The sequence below is a fragment of the Perca fluviatilis genome, chromosome 17 (assembly GCF_010015445.1).
Source record: "Perca fluviatilis chromosome 17, GENO_Pfluv_1.0, whole genome shotgun sequence".
Classification (NCBI taxonomy): Eukaryota; Metazoa; Chordata; class Actinopteri; order Perciformes; family Percidae; genus Perca; species Perca fluviatilis.
The window spans coordinates 16545481-16566013 of record NC_053128.1 but is presented as its reverse complement, the minus strand read 5'-3'; the positions used below and the strand labels follow the sequence as shown (position 1 = coordinate 16566013).

General features: G+C 38.4%; 2 protein-coding genes across 5 annotated transcripts in view; both read left to right on the top strand.

Moving 5' to 3' along the window:
• Positions 1 to 2224: 2224 nt before the first annotated feature.
• Positions 2225 to 11012, top strand: LOC120545111 (papilin-like). 3 transcript variants are annotated; one of them, XM_039779095.1, is made up of 12 exons: positions 2228 to 2398; positions 3616 to 3688; positions 3896 to 4060; positions 4678 to 4842; positions 5287 to 5454; positions 5902 to 6069; positions 7758 to 7922; positions 8372 to 8539; positions 8987 to 9154; positions 9604 to 9768; positions 10221 to 10388; positions 10847 to 11012. In XM_039779095.1, exons 1-12 carry the CDS (start codon positions 2315 to 2317, stop codon positions 11008 to 11010), a joined length of 1821 nt encoding a protein of 606 aa, XP_039635029.1. In that variant the 5' UTR covers positions 2228 to 2314; the 3' UTR covers positions 11011 to 11012. The 3 variants fall into 3 exon arrangements, with proteins under 3 accessions (XP_039635030.1, XP_039635031.1, XP_039635029.1); XM_039779096.1 differs by lacking the exon at positions 5902 to 6069 and having other exon boundaries at positions 2225 to 2398; XM_039779097.1 differs by lacking the exons at positions 5287 to 5454; positions 5902 to 6069 and having other exon boundaries at positions 2225 to 2398.
• Positions 11013 to 12343: 1331 nt separating this feature from the next.
• Positions 12344 to 20533, top strand: part of exd3 (exonuclease 3'-5' domain containing 3) — a 46684-nt gene continuing 38494 nt past the window's right edge. Inside the window, exons 1-9 of one of the 2 annotated variants that reach the window (XM_039779093.1) lie at positions 12344 to 12586; positions 13779 to 13827; positions 16930 to 16994; positions 18244 to 18405; positions 19260 to 19445; positions 19544 to 19597; positions 19768 to 19907; positions 20000 to 20106; positions 20191 to 20264. In XM_039779093.1, coding sequence (XP_039635027.1) covers positions 13800 to 13827; positions 16930 to 16994; positions 18244 to 18405; positions 19260 to 19445; positions 19544 to 19597; positions 19768 to 19907; positions 20000 to 20106; positions 20191 to 20264 — 816 coding nt within the window. In that variant the 5' untranslated portion in view covers positions 12344 to 12586; positions 13779 to 13799. Of the gene's footprint in view, positions 12626 to 13778; positions 13828 to 16929; positions 16995 to 18243; positions 18406 to 19259; positions 19446 to 19543; positions 19598 to 19767; positions 19908 to 19999; positions 20107 to 20190; positions 20265 to 20533 lie in introns of both variants that reach the window. The other variant, XM_039779092.1, reaches the window with a different exon arrangement.

The window sequence follows — 20533 nt, the reverse complement described above, 5'->3', positions numbered from 1 at the left end:
ATTACAGCCATGAATTACTCTTTTATTGCACATAGGGGTCGATTGAAATGTTTTTTCAGGGCCGATACTGATTATTAGTAACCAGTAATCAAGGAGAACAATATCTGCAATCAATATACATTTGCATTAAAAAAAATTGTGTTGAATTTTAGAATAACACAAACTCTTTTTTTGGTTTAATGTTGTTAGAATTTTTTTTTCATGGGTTAAATGTTCAATCTATGTTTCCCTGGATCAATATGTTGAAATCACCCATAGCTTATAGCCTACTAATGTTAAACTTCTCAATACACCCTCAAACTTGTGACACAGTGACAGAACAGAGTTTTTACCATTTACATTGCATTTGAAAACATCCATCTCCCTTCATTCTTTTGTATTGTGAACTATGAAGATAGCCTGTAGAGTCTTTTATCAACTCCTATATTAGGCCAATACGGTGGGGAGAACATGCTTGGACGCGTGTTCTGCATGCCAATAATCAATGTCCACAATTTGTCTGCATTTCAGTGCTGTGACCCATTTATTTCCAGTAGTAACGGCCTGCTTACCGTCGCACAAGCATAGAGTCCATTTCATTTCATTTCTGGTTTAGTTTCCTTGTCAAACAACTGAAACACTGACAAAACTGACACGACAAACACGGTAAAAAGCTGTCTGCTTTCCCCGTTTTCCACACACCTGTGTGCCTGTGGTTGATTAGCTTTATGCCTTCCCAAAGCAATGCTCCAGCCAGCGCTCAAACATAAAACTGCACCTTGACATAACCAACATACTAGCCTATACAAAGAAAGTAGTGAAATGGCTCCAACATAGCCCTTACCAACACTTACAATGTTAGTTTATATCAAGGGAAACACATGATCCCATTGAAATCTAAACACACACACACACACACACACAACACACACATATCTTTTTTTCTAATGTATTTTAGTTGAACTTTAATTTCACATAAATGTGAAACATTTTGTCCACATTAAACAATAGTTTATTGTTGGGTTAAAATAACTGGCTTTGATTGCCATTCCATATTGCCTTTCATTTAGCAACACTGTGTGAATTAACCCTCCTGTTATCTTTGGGGTCAATTTGACCCCATTCAATGTTTAACATCTCTAAACAAGTGCTTGACATGACTTTTCCTAATTTAATGGGGACAACTGGGTAAACATAAAATTAACAGGATGATATATTTTCAATGTCCTGTATGCATTTTGTATGCATCGGTGTTCCTTGGGGTCAATTTGACCCCAGGCTGTTTTAGCTGGATAAAACATAGAAAATATGAACATTTTACACAAATTTGCTGAGATTGTTTTGAGGTCACTTTCACATGCAGGTTGTTGCAATTTCACAATCTTCAATTCCCCCAAACACACACACACACACGCACACATACCCACACCCACGTCCAAGATATTTTCATGACACCATCAGTTGAAAAAGATATACTTGAGATGTAAAATTTAGAGGGAAGTCGTGTGTATGTGTGGACAGTTGGAAAGATGTGGACGTGACAGACCTCCATGCCTACATTGGGTTGCACATTTTGGCAGGAGTATACAAGTCAAAAAGTGAAGCAACAGCAAGCCTTTGGAAGGCAATTGATGGAAGGGCAATATTTCCAGCCACTATGTCTCTGAAAACATTCAGTGTTTTCTCCCATGTCATCCGCTTTGATGACAGAGAAACGAGGTAGGGCCGACGGGAGCGTGACAAATTGGCAGCAATACGGGATGTATGGGACAAGTGGGTGCAGCGATTACCCTTTCTCTACAATCCAGGCCCCCACGTGTGGATGAATGTCTGGTTGCATTTCGTGGCGGTTTCTTTTCAATTTAAGTTGAATCAGGGAGATTTTGTTGTGATTTTCATATGTTTCAATAGTCACATAATAGGTATTCTGGATGTGTGTGTGTGTGTGTGGGGGGGGGGGGGGCTGTCAACATTTTCCAGTTGCCAGTTTAGGCTATCAACATAAAAATTTGGTATCTGTTATCCCTGGGGTCAAATTGACCCCAGGGTTAACAGATGTTAGTAAATTTGAGGATAACAGGAGGGTTAAACAAACACTTTGATTTGTGATGTTAACGTCCAATGTCTAATTTGCTCAACCACATTAGATGATGTTTTACTCATTTATTTGTTTGGCCATGGGAGTAAATACATATGGAGTCAGCACAGCACAAATAAGTCTAATAGGTCAATGTACTGGGCTGGGGAGTAATATAAGAAGCAAGTAGATAGCTATATATATTTCCATCAATTCAGGCTCTCAGAACTTCAGACACAGCAGGACAGAAGTGTTAAGATGGAGAAAGCAATGATTCTGGTTTCTGTGCTGCTCCTGGGGTGGACCTGGACCCTCCAGGGGGTCCCTGTTGATGGGGATCAGGTGAGTGGCTGAGCTCCGCAGCTGTTTTTGTAAATTAGTTTATATCCTTCTTTTTTGTTCATTATATACAGTACATGTCATTTTTTTCTTTTATTGTCTATTGGAAGAATGCCATACTGGTTCTTTATCAGATAATTAACAGGTTTATCAGATTTTAAATGAACAGGGCAAGTACAATTTCCCTTTGATTTAATGCTGCAGGTATTTCAAAAAGAAAGGTTTTGGATATGAATATTTCACTTGTAAAGCATGTGATTGAGCTTAAGTGTAATAAGACATTACAGAATGTGTGATATGGTCAACTGAATTGGAAAGTGTTTAAGCTAATCTTGAAACACGTTCAGGAGAATGTATTGTGGGATATTACAGAAGAGGATTTAAATGTCATGTATCTCTGACCGCAGCTGTTTTTATAATTATGATAATGATTATCTATTCTTCCTTTATGGCCATTCTTGTACTTTTTGTTCAGTTCAGCTCAATTTTATTTATATAGCATGTTTAAAAACAACCATAGTTGACCAAAGTGCTTAACAAGGTCCAAAATCAAAGATATAATATACACAAACAATACACAATATACAATACAAAATAACCAACAGTAGAAAAAGGTCAAGATATCAAAGCTCAACTTGAATTGAAAGCCAATGCATAGTAATGGGTCTTAAGCAACGACTTGATTGTTTCAATGGTCCGAGCTGTTCTTACATGTATAGGTAGACCATTCCAGAGGTTTTGTGGATTATCATATTCTTTTATTCACTGTCTCTTGTTATGCTGTCATACTGTTTTTTATAGCAACAGTAAATGAAAGGTTTATTATTTCAAGCCATATGTCTGTTTTAATACTGTAACATCTGTGCAGCATTTTAATGTTGTCACTGATCCTGGCTCAATAATAATAATAAATAGTAAACCAGTAGAACCAGTAAAACAGAACACAGGACAAGCATAACTATCTTTGATTTAATGCTGTAGCTATAAAAAAAAAAGAAAGAAAAATAATTGGATAGGTATGTCTCACATTTTGTTATGCTCGTTTCAGTGAAATGCTTTAATAAGACATTACAGAATATGTGATGTTGTCAACCAAATTAGAGAAAGTGTTTAAGATAATCTTGAAACAAGTTTGAAAGAATGTTATGTGGAACATCTCTACAAGAGGATTTACATGTCATGTATCTCTGACCACGTCTGTCTGTGGCTGTGTGATACAGGTGGAGCCCTCTGTGGCTCTTGCAGACGTGGAGGATGCAACTCTGCTCAAAGCTCCTCTGTTCAATGCTACAGGTACGAGATCAACTTACTCAGTTGATTAACATGGTACACTAATTGAGCAGTGCTGATAATGAATGTGTGCTGAATAGAAGAGAGATCCTGGTTCTATGTTGATCACAGGAACTAAAAGTACAAACCATACACAATATTTGATGTATTTTAGAGTCAAGAACTAACTATTGGTTGTCTCTGTGCTTCTTCCTGTATCTCTCCTTGTAGAGGTCTGTGAACAAACACCAGAAATAGGTCCATGTGAAGCTTACTTTCCACGTTACTTCTACAACTCCTCCTCAATGAGCTGCCAGCTTTTCACCTATGGAGGGTGTGGGGGCAACCAGAACAACTTTAAAACTGAGAAAGAGTGTATGCAGAAATGTCCTGAAGGTGAGGAGTGAAATACAAAATACATGTTTCACACACAGTAGAGTGTAATGCTTATTTTTGCTTTATTATTTTATTGTCCTAGTTTGTAATCAGCTGCCCAGAAATGATGCACATGATCATATGTTTTTATTATATTCAGATTAACAAAAAATAACTGTGCAGCTTAAAGATGTTTAGCCATGGACACTTATATGAATGAGGACTTTAATGCAACTCATAGCAACAGGGTAGAGATCAACTTACATGTACACAGTTGATTAACATGGTACACTAATTGAACAGTGCTGATAATAAGTGTGTGCTGAATAGAAGAGAGATCCTGGTTCTGATGTTGATCATAGGAACTAAAAGTACAAACCATACACTACTGTACATGTGATGTCTTTTACAGTCAAGTTCTAACTAATAGTTGTCTCTCTGTGTTACTTGCGTTATCTCTCTCTTTTTGTAGAGGTCTGTGAACAAACACCAAAAATAGGTCCATGTCATGCTATCATTCCACGTAATGTTGATCACAGGAACTAAAAGTACAAACCATACACAACGTTTGATGTATTTTAGAGTCAAGAACTAACTATTGGTTGTCTCTGTGCTTCTTCCTGTATCTCTCCTTGTAGAGGTCTGTGAACAAACACCAGAAATAGGTCCATGTCATGCTATCATTCCACGTTACTTCTACAACTCCTCCTCAATGAGCTGCCAGCTTTTCACCTATGGAGGGTGTGGGGGCAACCAGAACAACTTTAAAACTGAGAAAGAGTGTATGCAGAGATGTCCTGAAGGTGAGGAGTGAAATACAAAATACAACATGTTTCACACAGAGTGTAATGCTTATTTTAGCTTTTTTATTATTTTATTGTCCTAGTTTGTAATGAGGTGCCCAGAAATGATGCACATTATCATATATTTTTTTTATTATATTCAGATTAACAAAAAAGTACTGTGCAGCTTAAAGATGTTTATCCATGGACACTTATATGAATGAGGACTTTAATGCAACTCATAGCAACAGGGTAGAGATCAACTTACATGTACTCAGTTGATTAACATGGTACACTAATTGAACAGTGCTGATAATAAGTGTGTGCTGAATAGAAGAGAGATCCTGGTTCTGATGTTGATCATAGGAACTAAAAGTACAAACCATACACAATATTTGATGTATTTTAGAGTCAAGAACTAACTATTGGTTGTCTCTGTGCTTCTTCCTGTATCTCTCCTTGTAGATGTCTGTGAACAAACACCAGAAATAGGTCCATGTGATGCTACCATTCCACGTTACTTCTACTACTCCCCCTCAATGAGCTGCCAGCTTTTCACCTATGGAGGGTGTGGGGGCAACCAGAACAACTTTAAAACTGAGAAAAAGTGTATGCAGAGATGTCACACTGACGGTTAGGAGTGAAATACAAAATACAACATGTTTCACACACAGTAGAGTGTAATGTTTATTTTAGCTTTTTTATTATTTTATTGTCCTAGTTTGTAATCAGCTGCCCAGAAATGATGCACATGATCATATGTTTTTTATTATATTCAGATTAACAAAAAAGTACTGTGCAGCTTAAAGATGTTTAGCCATGGACACTTATAAGAATGAGGACTTTAATGCAACTCATAGCAACAGGGTAGAGATCAACTTACATGTACTCAGTTGATTAACATGGTACACTAATTGAACAGTGCTGATAATAAGTGTGTGCTGAATAGAAGAGAGATCCTGGTTCTGATATTGATCATAGGAACTAAAAGTACAAACCATACACAATATTTGATGTATTTTAGAGTCAAGAACTAACTATTGGTTGTCTCTGTGCTTCTTCCTGTATCTCTCCTTGTAGAGGTCTGTGAACAAACACCAGAAATAGGTCCATGTGATGCTTACTTTCAACGTTACTTCTACAACTCCTCCTCAATGAGCTGCCAGCTTTTCACCTATGGAGGGTGTGGGGGCAACCAGAACAACTTTAAAACTGAGAAAAAGTGTATGCAGAGATGTCACACTGACGGTTAGGAGTGAAATACAAAATACAACATGTTTCACACACAGTAGAGTGTAATGCTTATTTTTGCTTTTTTATTATTTTATTGTCCTAGTTTGTAATCAGCTGCCCAGAAATTATGCACATAATCATATGTTTTTTATTATATTCAGATTAACAAAAAAGTACTGTGCAGCTTAAAGATGTTTAGCCATGGACACTTATATGAATGAGGACTTTAATGCAACTCATAGCAACTAGGGCTGTTGGAACGAATACCGAAATTCGAATATAATTCTAATAGTAAAAAAAATCAATACTATTCGAATGTGACTTTTTTTATATAAATATGTTGGCTAACGTTAGCTAATCTCCCTCTTCTCGCCTTGACCACCCGCATGTGTGATTCATGTCACGCCGTATGAACAATAACAGCGGGAGTGAGAAACACAACGCATTGTGAGGTCTTAAGACAACGTTACGTACCGGGTAACGTTAGTACAACATCACAGAGCTAACGTTACGTAGCGAGTAACGTTAGTACACGGGGGAGTGACAGGCTGCGGCTGGAAATCGTAAGTAGGACGGGAAATAGTTTTAACATGACTTTAAAATCGCCACCCACCGAGCCAAAATGCTGATGTTATCAATAGTTAGTTCTGGTTTCCTAACTGCGTCGGGAGGTAACTTTAGCGTAGCTAGCTGGGAGCTTCATGGAGAAAGCTAAAGTTTATGTTAGCTGCCCTACAGCTGTCAGAGTTAGCTTCTACTTCATATATTACATTTTAACAGCTGTATTCTCAGTAATGTGACAATCTGCTGGAATCAGGTTGCTTATAAATCACTAAAATAGTAGTGACAGCACCGTTTGGCTTAGTTATTAATGCAGTTAGCATCGTTTGTTACTACTTACCTAGTTTATGACAAATGGTTTCGGCTGTGCTTCCTAACATGATGACATTGTGCTAACCGAGCACCGTTAGCCTTTACAACAGAGCCGCTTCACTTGTTAGATTATGTTTCATTACTCTGTTGATTTGTGTTTGTCGCTGTGTGCTCGTGGTGGAAAATGAATGTAAACAAAGTTGCGTGCAGGTCGCCTCAAGGCCAGGCTAATGGATGCCCCTCTAGTGGACAGAACGTGTAACAACAACCACATGCTTGTAGTGGCATTGACAATGCATAAGCCAGAGTAGTGTAGAACATATTTAACAGGCTGCATTTTGAGCATTAAATATTCGAATATTATTCGAATATTAAAAAAAATCTCAAATGGAATTCGAATAGTATTATAGAGGAAGATTGACAGCTCTAATAGCAACAGGGTAGAGATCAACTTAGATGTACTCAGTTGATTAACATGGTACACTAATTGAACAGTGCTGATAATAAGTTTGTGCTGAATAGAAGAGAGATCCTGGTTCTGATGTTGATTACAGGAACTAAAAGTACAAACCATACACTACTATACATGTGATGTCTTTTACAGTCAAGTTCTAACTAATAGTTGTCTCTCTGTGTTACTTGCGTTATCTCTCTCTTTTTGTAGAGGTCTGTGAACAAAGATCAAAAATAGGTCCATGTCATGCTATCATTCCACGTAATGTTGATCACAGGAACTAAAAGTACAAACCATACACAACGTTTGATGTATTTTAGAGTCAAGAACTAACTATTGGTTGTCTCTGTGCTTCTTCCTGTATCTCTCCTTGTAGAGGTCTGTGAACAAACACCAGAAATAGGTCCATGTCATGCTATCATTCCACGTTACTTCTACAACTCCTCCTCAATGAGCTGCCAGCTTTTCACCTATGGAGGGTGTGGGGGCAACCAGAACAACTTTAAAACTGAGAAAAAGTGTATGCAGAGATGTCCTGAAGGTGAGGAGTGAAATACAAAATACAACATGTTTCACACACAGTAGAATGTAATGCTTATTTTAGCTTTTTTATTATTTTATTGTCCTAGTTTGTAATGAGGTGCCCAGAAATTATGCACATTATCATATATTTTTTGTATTATATTCAGATTAACAAAAAAGTACTGTGTAGCTTAAAGATGTTTAGCCATGGACACTTATATGAATGAGGACTTTAATGCAACTCATAGCAACAGGGTAGAGATCAACTTATATGTACTCAGTTGATTAACATGGTACACTAATTGAACAGTGCTGATAATAAGTGTGTGCTGAATAGAAGAGAGATCCTGGTTCTGATATTGATCATAGGAACTAAAAGTACAAACCATACACAATATTTGATGTATTTTAGAGTCAAGAACTAACTATTGGTTGTCTCTGTGCTTCTTCCTGTATCTCTCCTTGAAGAGGTCTGTGAACAAACACCAGAAATAGGTCCATGTGATGCTACCATTCCACGTTACTTCTACAACTCCCCCTCAATGAGCTGCCAGCTTTTCACCTATGGAGGGTGTGGGGGCAACCAGAACAACTTTAAAACTGAGAAAAAGTGTATGCAGAGATGTCACACTGACGGTGAGGAGTGAAATACAAAATACAACATGTTTCACACACAGTAGAGTGTAATGCTTTTTTTTGCTTTTTTATTATTTTATTTTCCTAGTTTGTAATCAGCTGCCCAGAAATGATGCACATGATCATATATTTTTTATTATATTCAGATTAACAAAAAAGTACTGTGTAGCTTAAAGATGTTTAGCCATGGACACTTATATGAATGAGGACTTTAATGCAACTCATAGCAACAGGGTAGAGATCAACTTACATGTACTCAGTTGATTAACATGGTACACTAATTGAACAGTGCTGATAATAAGTGTGTGCTGAATAGAAGAGAGATCCTGGTTCTGATGTTGATCATAGGAACTAAAAGTACAAACCATACACAATATTTGATGTATTTTAGAGTCAAAAACTAACTATTGGTTGTCTCTGTGCTTCTTCCTGTATCTCTCCTTGTAGAGGTCTGTGAACAAACACCAGAAATAGGTCGATGTCATGCTGCCATTCCACGTTACTTCTACAACTCCTCCTCAGTGAGCTGCCAGCTTTTCACCTATGGAGGGTGTGGGGGCAACCAGAACAACTTTAAAACTGAGAAAAAGTGTATGCAGAGATGTCACACTGACGGTGAGGAGTGAAATACAAAATACAACATGTTTCACACACAGTAGAGTGTAATGCTTATTTTTGCTTTTTTTATTATTTTATTTTCCTAGTTTGTAATCAGCTGCCCAGAAATGATGCACATGATCATATGTTTTTTATTATATTCACATTAACCAAAAAGTACTATGCAGCTTAAAGATGTTTAGCCATGGACACTTATTTGAATGAGGACTTTAATGCAACTCATAGCAACAGGGTAGAGATCAACTTACATGTACTCAGTTGATTAACATGGTACACTAATTGAACAGTGCTGATAATAAGTGTGTGCTGAATAGAAGAGAGATCCTGGTTCTTTGTTGATCACAGGAACTAAAGGTACAAACCATACACAACATTTGATGTATTTTAGAGTCAAGAACTAACTAGTGGTTGTCTCCCTGTGCTTCTTCCTGTATCTCTCCTTGTAGAGGTCTGTGAACAAACACCAGAAATAGGTCCATGTCATGCTGCCATTCCACGTTATTTCTACAACTCCTCCTCAATGAGCTGCCAGCGTTTCACCTATGGAGGGTGTGGGGGCAACCAGAACAACTTTAAAACTGAGAAAGAGTGTGTGCAGAAATGTCCTGAAGGTGAGGAGTGAAATACAAAATACAACATGTTTCACACACAGTAGAGTGTAATGCTTATTTTAGCTTTTTTATTATTTTATTGTCCTAGTTTGTAATGAGGTGCCCAGAAATGATAAACATTATCATATATTTTTTTTTTTATTATATTCAGATTAACAAAAAAGTACTGTGCAGCTTAAAGATGTTTAGGCATGGACACTTATACGAATGAGGACTTTAATGCAACTCATAGCAACAGGGTAGAGATCAACTTACATGTACTCAGTTGATTAACATGGTACACTAATTGAACAGTGCTGATAATAAGTGTGTGCTGAATAGAAGAGAGATCCTGGTTCTGATATTGATCATAGGAACTAAAAGTACAAACCATACACAATATTTGATGTATTTTAGAGTCAAGAACTAACTATTGGTTGTCTCTGTGCTTCTTCCTGTATCTCTCCTTGTAGATGTCTGTGAACAAACACCAAAAATAGGTCCATGTCATGCTACCATTCCACGTTACTTCTACAACTCCCCCTCAATGAGCTGCCAGCTTGTCATCTATGGAGGGTGTGGGGGCAACCAGAACAACTTTAAAACTGAGAAAGAGTGTATGCAGAGATGTCACATTAACGGTTAGGAGTGAAATACAAAATACAATATGTTTCACACACAGTAGAGTGTAATGCTTATTTTTGCTTTTTTATTATTTTATTGTCCTAGTTTGTAATCAGCTGCCCAGAAATGATGCACATGATCATATGTTTTTTATTATATTCAGATTAACAAAAAAGTACTGTGCAGCTTAAAGATGTTTAGCCATGGACACTTATATGAATGAGGACTTTAATGCAACTCATAGCAACAGGGTAGAGATCAACTTACATGTACTCAATTGATTAACATGGTACACTAATTGAGCAGTGCTGATAATGAATGTGTGCTGAATAGAAGAGAGATCCTGGTTCTGATGTTGATTACAGGAACTAAAAGTACAAACCATACACTACTGTACATGTGACGTCTTTTAAAGTCAAGTTCTAACTAATAGTCATCTCTCTGTGTTACTTACGTTATCTCTGTCTTTTTGTAGAGGTCTGTGAACAAACACCAAAAACGGGTCCATGTCGTGCTTACGTTCAACGTTACTTCTACAACTCCTCCTCAATGAGATGCCAGCGTTTCACCTATGGAGGGTGTAAGGGCAACCAGAACAACTTTAAAACTGAGAAAGATTGTATGCAGAGATGTCACTGAATGTGAGGAATGAAATACAAAACACAACATGTTTCACGCATCTGAATGCATTACAGTGCAATTTTTTATTGTTTTCTTCTCCAGTTTGTAAAGAAGTCCCCCGAAATGAGGCACACAATCATATGTTTTCATTATATTCAAATAAACATTAAAAGTACTGTGCAGATTAAATATTTATAGTGAAACATATCTGATACATATATAATGACACTTGTGTTATCAAAAATCAAAAATACTGTTGTTCTTGATGGTTAATAATTTATCTTTTTTTACTGATGCAGCTCTGTTAAGCCTCTTTTTGCCACTGTAGGTGTCCCATGTTGCTTTTAAAACAAAGTTTTGACTACAGACGACAAACGCTGCTGATTATAATTCAACTTACATGATCTTTGTAACACAACTGTGATTTAGATTCTGGTGTCAACTGTACCAACTGTACAGTACATACATATGTGTTCATGCAAATCCCCACCCAGTTATCAGATCAAAGCACTTAATGTATTTTTGCTCTTTTGCAGAAGAAAAGCTCCCAGAGCCAAAGTGTTTGGACTGTTCAAGTTCATTTTTGGGGCATACAAACTGAAATTCAGTCCAGGAGAACATGTTTCCTGAAGGAAAACTGGGTGGGATGAAGAAACAACGCTGCTCATCTGAACTTACCTTACAGATACTCTGTCAGCACTCACTTAAAATGTATGTGTTCAGTTATATCACAACAGATTACCAATAAAACAACTATCTCACTACTCTGTTTTTTATGTTTATTGTTTACAGGATAAACTCAAATTAATGATATCCAGTGATATTACAGGGGTGGAGCACTCTGAAATTTCACACAATAAAATCATAACATGGAGGAAAGGAGCTTGAGAAGGTTTATTGGTTAGGTTAAATTAATTTAGTAATGCAACCAAGTATTGCCTTAACCCTAACTTATCTACTAACTATTTGGGGTGACGACTGTAACTTTGATGGTAGAACAGGTGGTTTTCACATGAAACACACTGTTGCAAAAGAACACAGTAATTTCTCCTAGCAATAAAGTGATTGCATTAACGTGGGAAATGATGGGTAGACCATGGTGTAGCCTACAGTGGTTTTAAAACGTATCTATGTTAAATCAATATGAATTTACAGTGTGTGGCTCATTAACAAATCTGCTTTAAAGTAAGTAATTGTGTTTTTACATTGTTCTTACATTGCTCCGCGTTCCTTGACCAGATGATGGCGGTAGTGCACTTTGGGCCTGCATGACAGCCTCCACTGAAGACCAAGTAGTGGATGAAGAACTGATAGCAGGTTTATTTTTCCCTAAGCGTAGCACTACAGGCAGCTTTACCTACAGTGTGTTTATCGTTCCTGATAAACTCCATCAATACAGTATCTGACAGTGTGTATTTATAAATATGTTTACTGTTTTATGACATGATTCAAGGGTCATAGTCTGTGAATCTTGGCTAATAAATCTGGAATTTTGTACAGCGTGAGGGCAAGGGCTGCCTGCAACGTTAAATCCAGGGCAAACAAAAAATATACAAACTGGTCCACTGCCCCACACAAACTCAACTGATGCAAGGTAACGATAGCTAACTGGAAGAAAGTAAAGTAGCACATGGTGAGTCCATTAGCATCGATAACGTAACGTTACATTAGCGTAACAATGTATGTATATCGCTTGTCAACACTCTGAAATATGATGTCGACTGTGTATTGGAGAGCAATATGACTACCTAGCACTGAGGTTTGAGCTAACGTTAGCCTAACGTTAGTCATGGTAATGTTACAACGTCCTTGGCAAAACTACAAACTGCTTTGGCTTTTAATTAGCTCTTGCATCAGAAACACAAGAGCAATTAAATGAACACGCACGGATGTCATCAGAAGTTGACTGAGTGCTTGATTTGTCAGTGCCAGACAAGCTAATGTTTGCTAACAGAAAGTGTGAAGTCAAGCACTAAGGAAGTGTAATCGTTTTAATTACCACTAGGCGGGGATAGAAGATAAAAAAGGTGCTCTCTTCTCTTCCTCCTCCATCCCCTGAAAAACGTTCTGTTACCTGGACACTGTTGCATGCTAAAACCGGCCTCTAAAGACTGCAGGCATTCAGACAGGGAGATACAACCAAACTTCAAGCCTAAAAACATCATCCTTAGCCTGGAATTAAGTCTAATAGCCAGCTGGCATCTTACCCTTTCTCAGGCTGCTTTTTGTGTGTGTGTGTGTGTGTGTGTGTGTGTGTGTGTGTGTGTGTGTGTGTGTGTGTGTGTGTGTGTGTGTGTGTGTGTGTGTGTGTGTGTGTGTGTGTGTGTGTGTGTGTGTGTGTGTGTGTGTGTGTGTGTGTGTGTCACATGACATCCAGAGTACAAAATTTGCACCATCCACCAGCAAAATGCTGTTAAAATATGCTGGTCGATTTGCTGCATTTAACAGTCAAACAAACTGGTAATCTATTGAGTGGCTAGTACAATTTAAACATTCACTAGTCATTTGGCTGGTGGACAAAAAAGTAAATGTTGCACCCTGAATCATTCAAGACACTGCAAAGTTGTTGCCCAACATAATTAAAGGCAAACGCATTAGCTAAAAAACTGTATGTAGGGTATCGTGATCGTATCTTGGCCTACCAGCTCAGTTGCTTTACTATATTACTGTATGTTGTACATAACAAAATGATCTTTTGCTTTCATTTTGTGATAGTAATATACTGTATTTGAGCAATGTGGTGGTCTTATTAATAGCAGTGTTGTTTTGTGTTCCTTCCTCAACAGAGTGACAGCAGCACACCCGAAATGAACCATACTAATCCAGGGGCAGTGGGTATGTATCACAGTTTTACAACACACAGTTCTCTTACAAAATGTAGCAAGGAAACAACACATATGAGGGTTTAATGTAAAGTTGTGATGGATACAGACTCCATAGGTAACATAGCTTTTGTACAGTGGTTATATAAGGCACGTGTTCACATACATTTATCCAAACAATCTAAACAATTAATAAAGCACACGATAAGCATATCAGACTGGTTAAATAAGGTTTTGTCCAGCAGATTGTTGTGCTGAAACCACTATGTTACTGTGTCATCACTCCTTTGGACTGTATTATTCATACAGTCAATAAAAATGTACGTCATTGTCTTTTTGATAGATTACATTTTAAATTCCAACCAATGATTTTTCAGCACAAGGTATTCTCTATTGTAGTGTAGACATGTTGCCACTGTGATTTGCTTTGTTAATAAAATGTCTCTTAGCAACACGAGTTTGCTGAACACCAGGAGCTCATGGAGTGTTCAGTGAGCTCAGTCAGCATTGTCACTTTTGTTTCACTGTAGAATCTGTAGGTATGTGTCAGACCACATTTGGATTGAAACCAAGTTGTAGTCAGTTCTGGAGAGGTAATTGACATGCAAACACTGCTTTAACACGCATCAAATTCTGCAAGTGCTTGTACTCTCCTCATTTTCAAGATTCTGTCATAGCATCTGTTAAAAGATCTTTCCAGCTCCTACAGCAAATACAAAAGGAGTGAAGTAGGCTACTTGTAGAAGAATGTTGTGTTCTAGTGGAGTTGAGCCACTTGCACAACCTCTGCCAAGTCAGACTGAAAGCTCTTCTGGTGGCTCTAGTGACACCACATGCCCCATTTAGACACTTGATCTCTGTGTTTCTTTTATTTTGGCAACTGCCTGGCAACAGGCAGTTAGACCTGCCTGTAGATTTAATCTCTGTCTAATTTTGCTGAAATTTAAGTGGGACTTTTATTGTTTTGAAAGAGTGGGAGGTTAGTATAGTGTCTCAGTACTTTAAAATCCATTTGTTGTAAATACAGTGTTTTCTCATATTTCAAAGGATCTTGTGTAAAAAAAAAAAAAAAAACACCCTCCCAAAGGTGAATGAGGGCATGTACTGTATGTGTGTCCGTGTATTTGTATGTGGTGATGGAGGTTATTATGTCGCAATGAATGGGGAGCCTCCAGCACTGTCATTCATCCACCAGCCAAATCTAAGCTACATGCTCCACATTCCTCTCCTCACACAAACAGTGGGACTGAAGTGAAGTGGGTTGTGCTGTTTGTGTTTGTGTGAGTCCCTGTGCACGTACGCATGTTCGTCAGTGGGATGAATGGGCTGGAGTGGGTTGTATAACAGCAGAGAACCACAGAGAACATTAAAGGAAACTGTAGCTGTTCAAATGCTTGAAATTAAATGACATTTCAGTGGACCATTGCAGTGTTTCTGTATGGCTCATCCTATTTACTATATACACAGGCTACTTTGCTGTTGACCATTTTCTATAGCACGCTGCTGTCATGTTGCGGTCAAAGCTTTGGCCCCATGGTGAGATAGCTGAAGGGAAGGTTCATTTTAAAAGTACCGCATTACCATGCAACAGTTAGGCATCATTTACAAAAGTAAAAGCAGATATTGTAGTTTTTGTGATGGATTACAGAGCAACGTATATAGCATCTTCTAAGTAGCTGGAAATAGATTTTCATATAAAGTAGAATTCTTTTTTAAGAACACTGATTGTCTGGAAGGTAGCACATTTATTTACAAAAATCACAAACTAGTATTGCATAATTTTAAAAGTGACATGATTTGTTGTAAAAAGCATGGCATGACTGGCATTATGTCTAAACCCTGAATCAAGTGAGGATATGTGTATGTGTGTATATATATATATACATACATACATACATACATACATACATACATACATACATACATACATACATACATACATACATATAGTATATATAAAGATTCTAAGGCAGGTAAAGTTCAAGTTTAAGAGACCACATGAAAGAGACAAAAGGTGTCAGGCCAGAAGCGATGCAGTAAAGAGAGAGGCCAACACAGAGAGAGGGAGAGGCCTCTTGGTCTGCTTTCCCAGGCTATGCATCAGGAAGGTTGTCTGTTTTACACTATGACCACCGCATAGCCCTTTCCTGGGGAAATCCGAGACAAAATTGAGAGAGGCTGCTGCAAGGGAGGGAGAGGAGAACAGGAAAACTAGCCCTGGGAAGGAGGTAGGGGGGGCAGGTATGGTAAAGCCCACACAGCATCAGCGACAGAAAAAGAGCTGGAGCTTTTGGGAAGTCTTAAGTGGAACACACGCACAGGCGCATAGACATAAAACGTGCATGCATGCATGCTTACATCCCTTCTTGTTTCTGAGCTCTTTTACTCCCCATGGTCTTTCAAAAAATGTGCTCTGAGAGTATTTTGGCTGCAGATTCAGCTGGAATGCAGAGCTAATGCTGGGTTCCTCTACTGTCCAACCAGCCTCAGCTGTTAATCCGATGTTATGGCTGCTCTGCTATGCCTGTTTTAACTAACAATATTTCCAGTATATCACATTACCTGTAAGCTAAGATTGAGGTTGGACACAAAACAAGGTATTTCAAGACAAATTTGACCTTTTATTAATATGACCGGCACTCAAGAGCAAGGGCAAGCAAACGTATACAGCACGCAAACGTATATTTGCATAGCAAGGTAATCGCCATTATAGCCGAGCAACATTGTTTGGAAAAGTTGATAAACATTTGTTCAAGCAGGAAATAGTGGTAACTGGAATAAAAGTCTTGTCATTGGAGGTTTCAGTAGAAAATTTAATGAGTTTTAATTGTTGGCAAAATGACACACTTGCATAGCCTTTGCATATTTTTAATGAATTTCGGCTTTGAGAATTAGATCTAGAGGATTTGCATCTTGCAAAAGTTCCATTTTCCCAAATCAGAACTCTTTACTTTAAGGCCCAAAAGAGCTGAATAGAAAGCCATTAGGTGCCTCATATGGTAAAAACAACAAAAAACTATAAAGGGCTGATAGGTTGGGATTCCTTGACAGGTTATAGAGGTCAAAGGTCAGAGTGAAACCCCACCTCATCTATGCATGTGTGTAATCCCCCCAGGTCTTGACCCTGCCGTGCTGAGAGACCAACTCTTCGAGCTATGGAACCGGAAAGATCTGCAGACGGTGAGAGTCATTGTGTGTGTGTGTGTGTGTGTGTGTGAGTGGGGGGAGGGGGGGTTCTCGTTTAACTACATTCGTGGGGTCCAATAACCGGGAAAACAGTATACTTGTGGGGCCAAAATGCTGGACCCCACAACATTAAAGGGCAGTTTGAGGGTTAAGACTTGGTTTTAGGATTAGGGTTAGAATTAGGTGATGGTTAGGGTAAGGGTTAAGGTTAGGCATTTAGTTGTGATGGTTAAGGTTAGGGTAAGGGGCTAGGGAATGCATTATGTCAATGATGGGTCCCCACAAAGAGTGTGCGTGCGCGCCAAAGGTAGAGGGATAGAGTCTGTGTTTCTGCGAGAGGCACTTGCACAGGAAGGAACACAAGAGAGAGAGCTTGGATACCAACATGTTTAAATGAAGCTCACGTGTGTGTGTGTGTGTGTGTGTGTGTGTGTGTGTGTGTGTGTGTGTGTGTGTGTGTGTGTGTGTGTGTGTGTGTGTGTGTGTGTGTGTGTGTGTGTGTGTGTGTGTGTGTGTTAATGTGGAAAGCAGAGTGTCTGTCAGTAGGAAGGAAGGAATTCGCATTGCACTGAATGAACTTGAGATCTGTGTGAGGAGGATATTGAGTGGATGACATCTGTTTTGCAAATTAAGACACAGCGCACGCCTTTCTCACAGAGATATTATTTTCTTGTGTAGAAATTTCATAATGCCAGAGTTTGCATTCTTTAGCTGAGACCTAAAATGTGTCACAAGTCTCTGTGTCTGCTAGCCACTTGGAGGGTAGTTGGCTGTCTCCACCGCCTACTGTGGTGCAGCTATTCTAAAAAAAATGTCACTTGTCAGTAATCTAATTTTGCCAACAACTTTGACTTATTTAATATTTATTGCAAATTTCTAGTCTAGGTTAACGCTGGTATTTCAAAAGGATTAAAACACCCCTCTATACTCACTGAAATCTTTTGAGAAGTTACCAATTGACACACAAATCATACTGCATATGTAAATGATGGTGAACAAGCACTCTTAAGTTCCAAACTAAAACAACTGTGTTTTGCAAACAATAGGAAGAGATTCCCTTCAACATGACCGACATGATATTTGTGTGGCTGTAATATGAATGATCCACATATTCAGATTTGAATGAATCCACCTTAAAACAAGATTACAAAGACGAATAAGCTGTAATGTTTTATACATTTACCTTTTCCTCCAACATTTTAGTTTTAATTCACAGTGCTCCCTCTCTTTTCTCCCCCCACAGCTACATTGGACAGCCCTCCAGGGATTTTCAAAGTTGTCTGAGCCTCTGGAGGCTTTACTAACAATCCTGGAGGGCTGTCCAGGCAAACAGCGGGGTCGGAGCCACACCGTCGGCCAGCACATCCTCATGGAATTCCAGTCATGGATGAAAGAAAGTCCTCAGGTAGAAGAGAATCATGAAACAAATCCTTTTAAACTAAAGAAATGTACTGCCGAGTTTAAGTTTTAAGACCTGCAGATCTGGACACTTCAGCACTTGAACAGTTTCCACAGTGCAACCGGCTTCGTCTTTAGCAGTTAGTCCCCGTGCCAATCGCTAGGCAAAAAAATACACTTGTGCCAGATGTAGGTAATGATTTATACAAGTATCTTTTTTTGATTTAATAGCTAAACGAGCATATGCATGTTTGTGTGTGCATATTGAATAATTAGCTAAATATAAAATGTATTACACTGCCATCTTTGTAAACTGGTACAAGACATGCATCCCATTGTAAAATATGTGTACGTATCCAGATATTTAAACCATAACCCATCAATGTGACTTCACACAATTGAGCCATGGGCGAAGATGTACAAAAATGTCACCCGGTCCTTAGTTGGGAGATTGCCTGAACCACATTTACAGAAAAGCAAATTTATTATTATTATTTTTTTTTTTTTCACATGTTTAGTTGCCAGTGCATTTATTGAGTAAAGTGAGTGAGCTAAAGGCCATGTTTAATGAGGTTGCATCTAAAAAGTGAATACTAGAGCACATGGATCATCTCAAGTGGTCCTGTATATTGTATCTTTTTTATCACTGAACTCCTGATGATCCACCTTCATGCCACACGCGTGTTTCCAGTTCCTCTACAACAGCGAGATTAGCTCCAATACTTCCAGTTGTGTCTCATGAGTGACCTTGTTCCAAAATTCAGTATTAGCGACAATTATTGCTGTATGTTCCATATTCTTTTAGATATTGTTGTACATATATTTTTGGTTCCTTGTCATTTGTGTCCGTCCCTCCATCAGGTGACCCTGAGTTCACTCTCAGAGCAACAAGCAATGGCTCTTCAACAGCGGGCTCTGAGCTTACTAACAGATACCCAGCCCAACTTTGTAGAAAGTCTCATAAACATCTACCAACTCAATTCCCTGGATCCAGCCATACTCCGACTGCACATTATACGGTTGCAGGCTCTTCACTGCTATAAAGAGGTGAGTTCCTCATTTGATGTTAGCATTATTATTTTTTTATGCCAGAAGGATTTCAGACAAAATAATTTGACACCGTTTTATACTCTGGTTTTTCACAGGCTGCAGTACTCGCCATAAAGCTGAAGTTACAGAAAGAACTGGATATGGAGGAGGTGAGACAAAACATTTTCAACAGACATGTCTGTGCAACCTTTATTCATACTGTAAGCAGTGAATACATTGGCATACTGTACTTAAAATGTGTTAGATCTGACTTTTTCAAAATGGCCTCTAAAATATCTAACCAATTTCCAACATTGTCCTTTACAATCTTCTTCTGCAGATGTGTGTACCACTAATCTTGCAAAATAAGTTGCCATTGGCAGAGTCCTTCGTCATAGGCCACAATCATCTAGAACAGCGACTGGTCACACTGCTAGACTTGTGGTGCCACCCCAGCTTTAGTGTGGAAGAGATAAGCATGTATGGAACATGTGTGAACATATGGGAACCTACAGTATGTATGTAGGCATCAGTGTGTCGCTGTAAGATCTTGTGTGTGTGTTTTTCCACAGGCGGTTCCCTCGCATCTCTCTGACCAAACAATGCATGAGCCAGATCCAGCCCAAATTGCTCACCAAACAAGTCTTCAGACTCTTGGAGAAATTCAACATTGACCAAGGTGTGTGACAGGCTCGTGTGTAGTTGTTCATGTATGGGTGTCACCTCAGGCAGAAATGATTGTGATCTCGTCTTTTTGACTCAGGACTGTGTCCCAATGCTCTGCACAAGAGGAGATTGGACTCTTTACGTTTCCTCATGTACAAGAGGTTTGTGGATGTAAGTGATGCAGCAGGCATTTAATTTCATCAAATCATTTATACCATTTAATCACGCAGGCTGGTCATCAGTGACTTGCTCTTTTTTTGTAGCTAGCATTAATTAATGGTAATGCTTTTAGGATGGAATACCTTTTTTTTTAAGACTACACCTACATGCCTTTTTAATTTAATTACAAGATTTTACTCTCAAGCCTTTAATTCCTTGGGAGGAATATTGATATGCATATGAGAAAAAAGACTTTCTCAGAAATATTTTTAAATCAAGGG

Excerpts from the sequence above, each read along its gene's own strand:
- LOC120545111 (XM_039779095.1), top strand. The coding sequence starts at position 2,315 with ATGGAGAAAGCAATGATTCTGGTTTCTGTGCTGCTCCTGGGGTGGACC. Across the intron at positions 3,689-3,895 it reads TCCTCTGTTCAATGCTACAG|AGGTCTGTGAACAAACACCA; the intron begins GTACGAGATCAA and ends CTCTCCTTGTAG. Across the intron at positions 5,455-5,901 it reads GCAGAGATGTCACACTGACG|AGGTCTGTGAACAAACACCA; the intron begins GTTAGGAGTGAA and ends CTCTCCTTGTAG.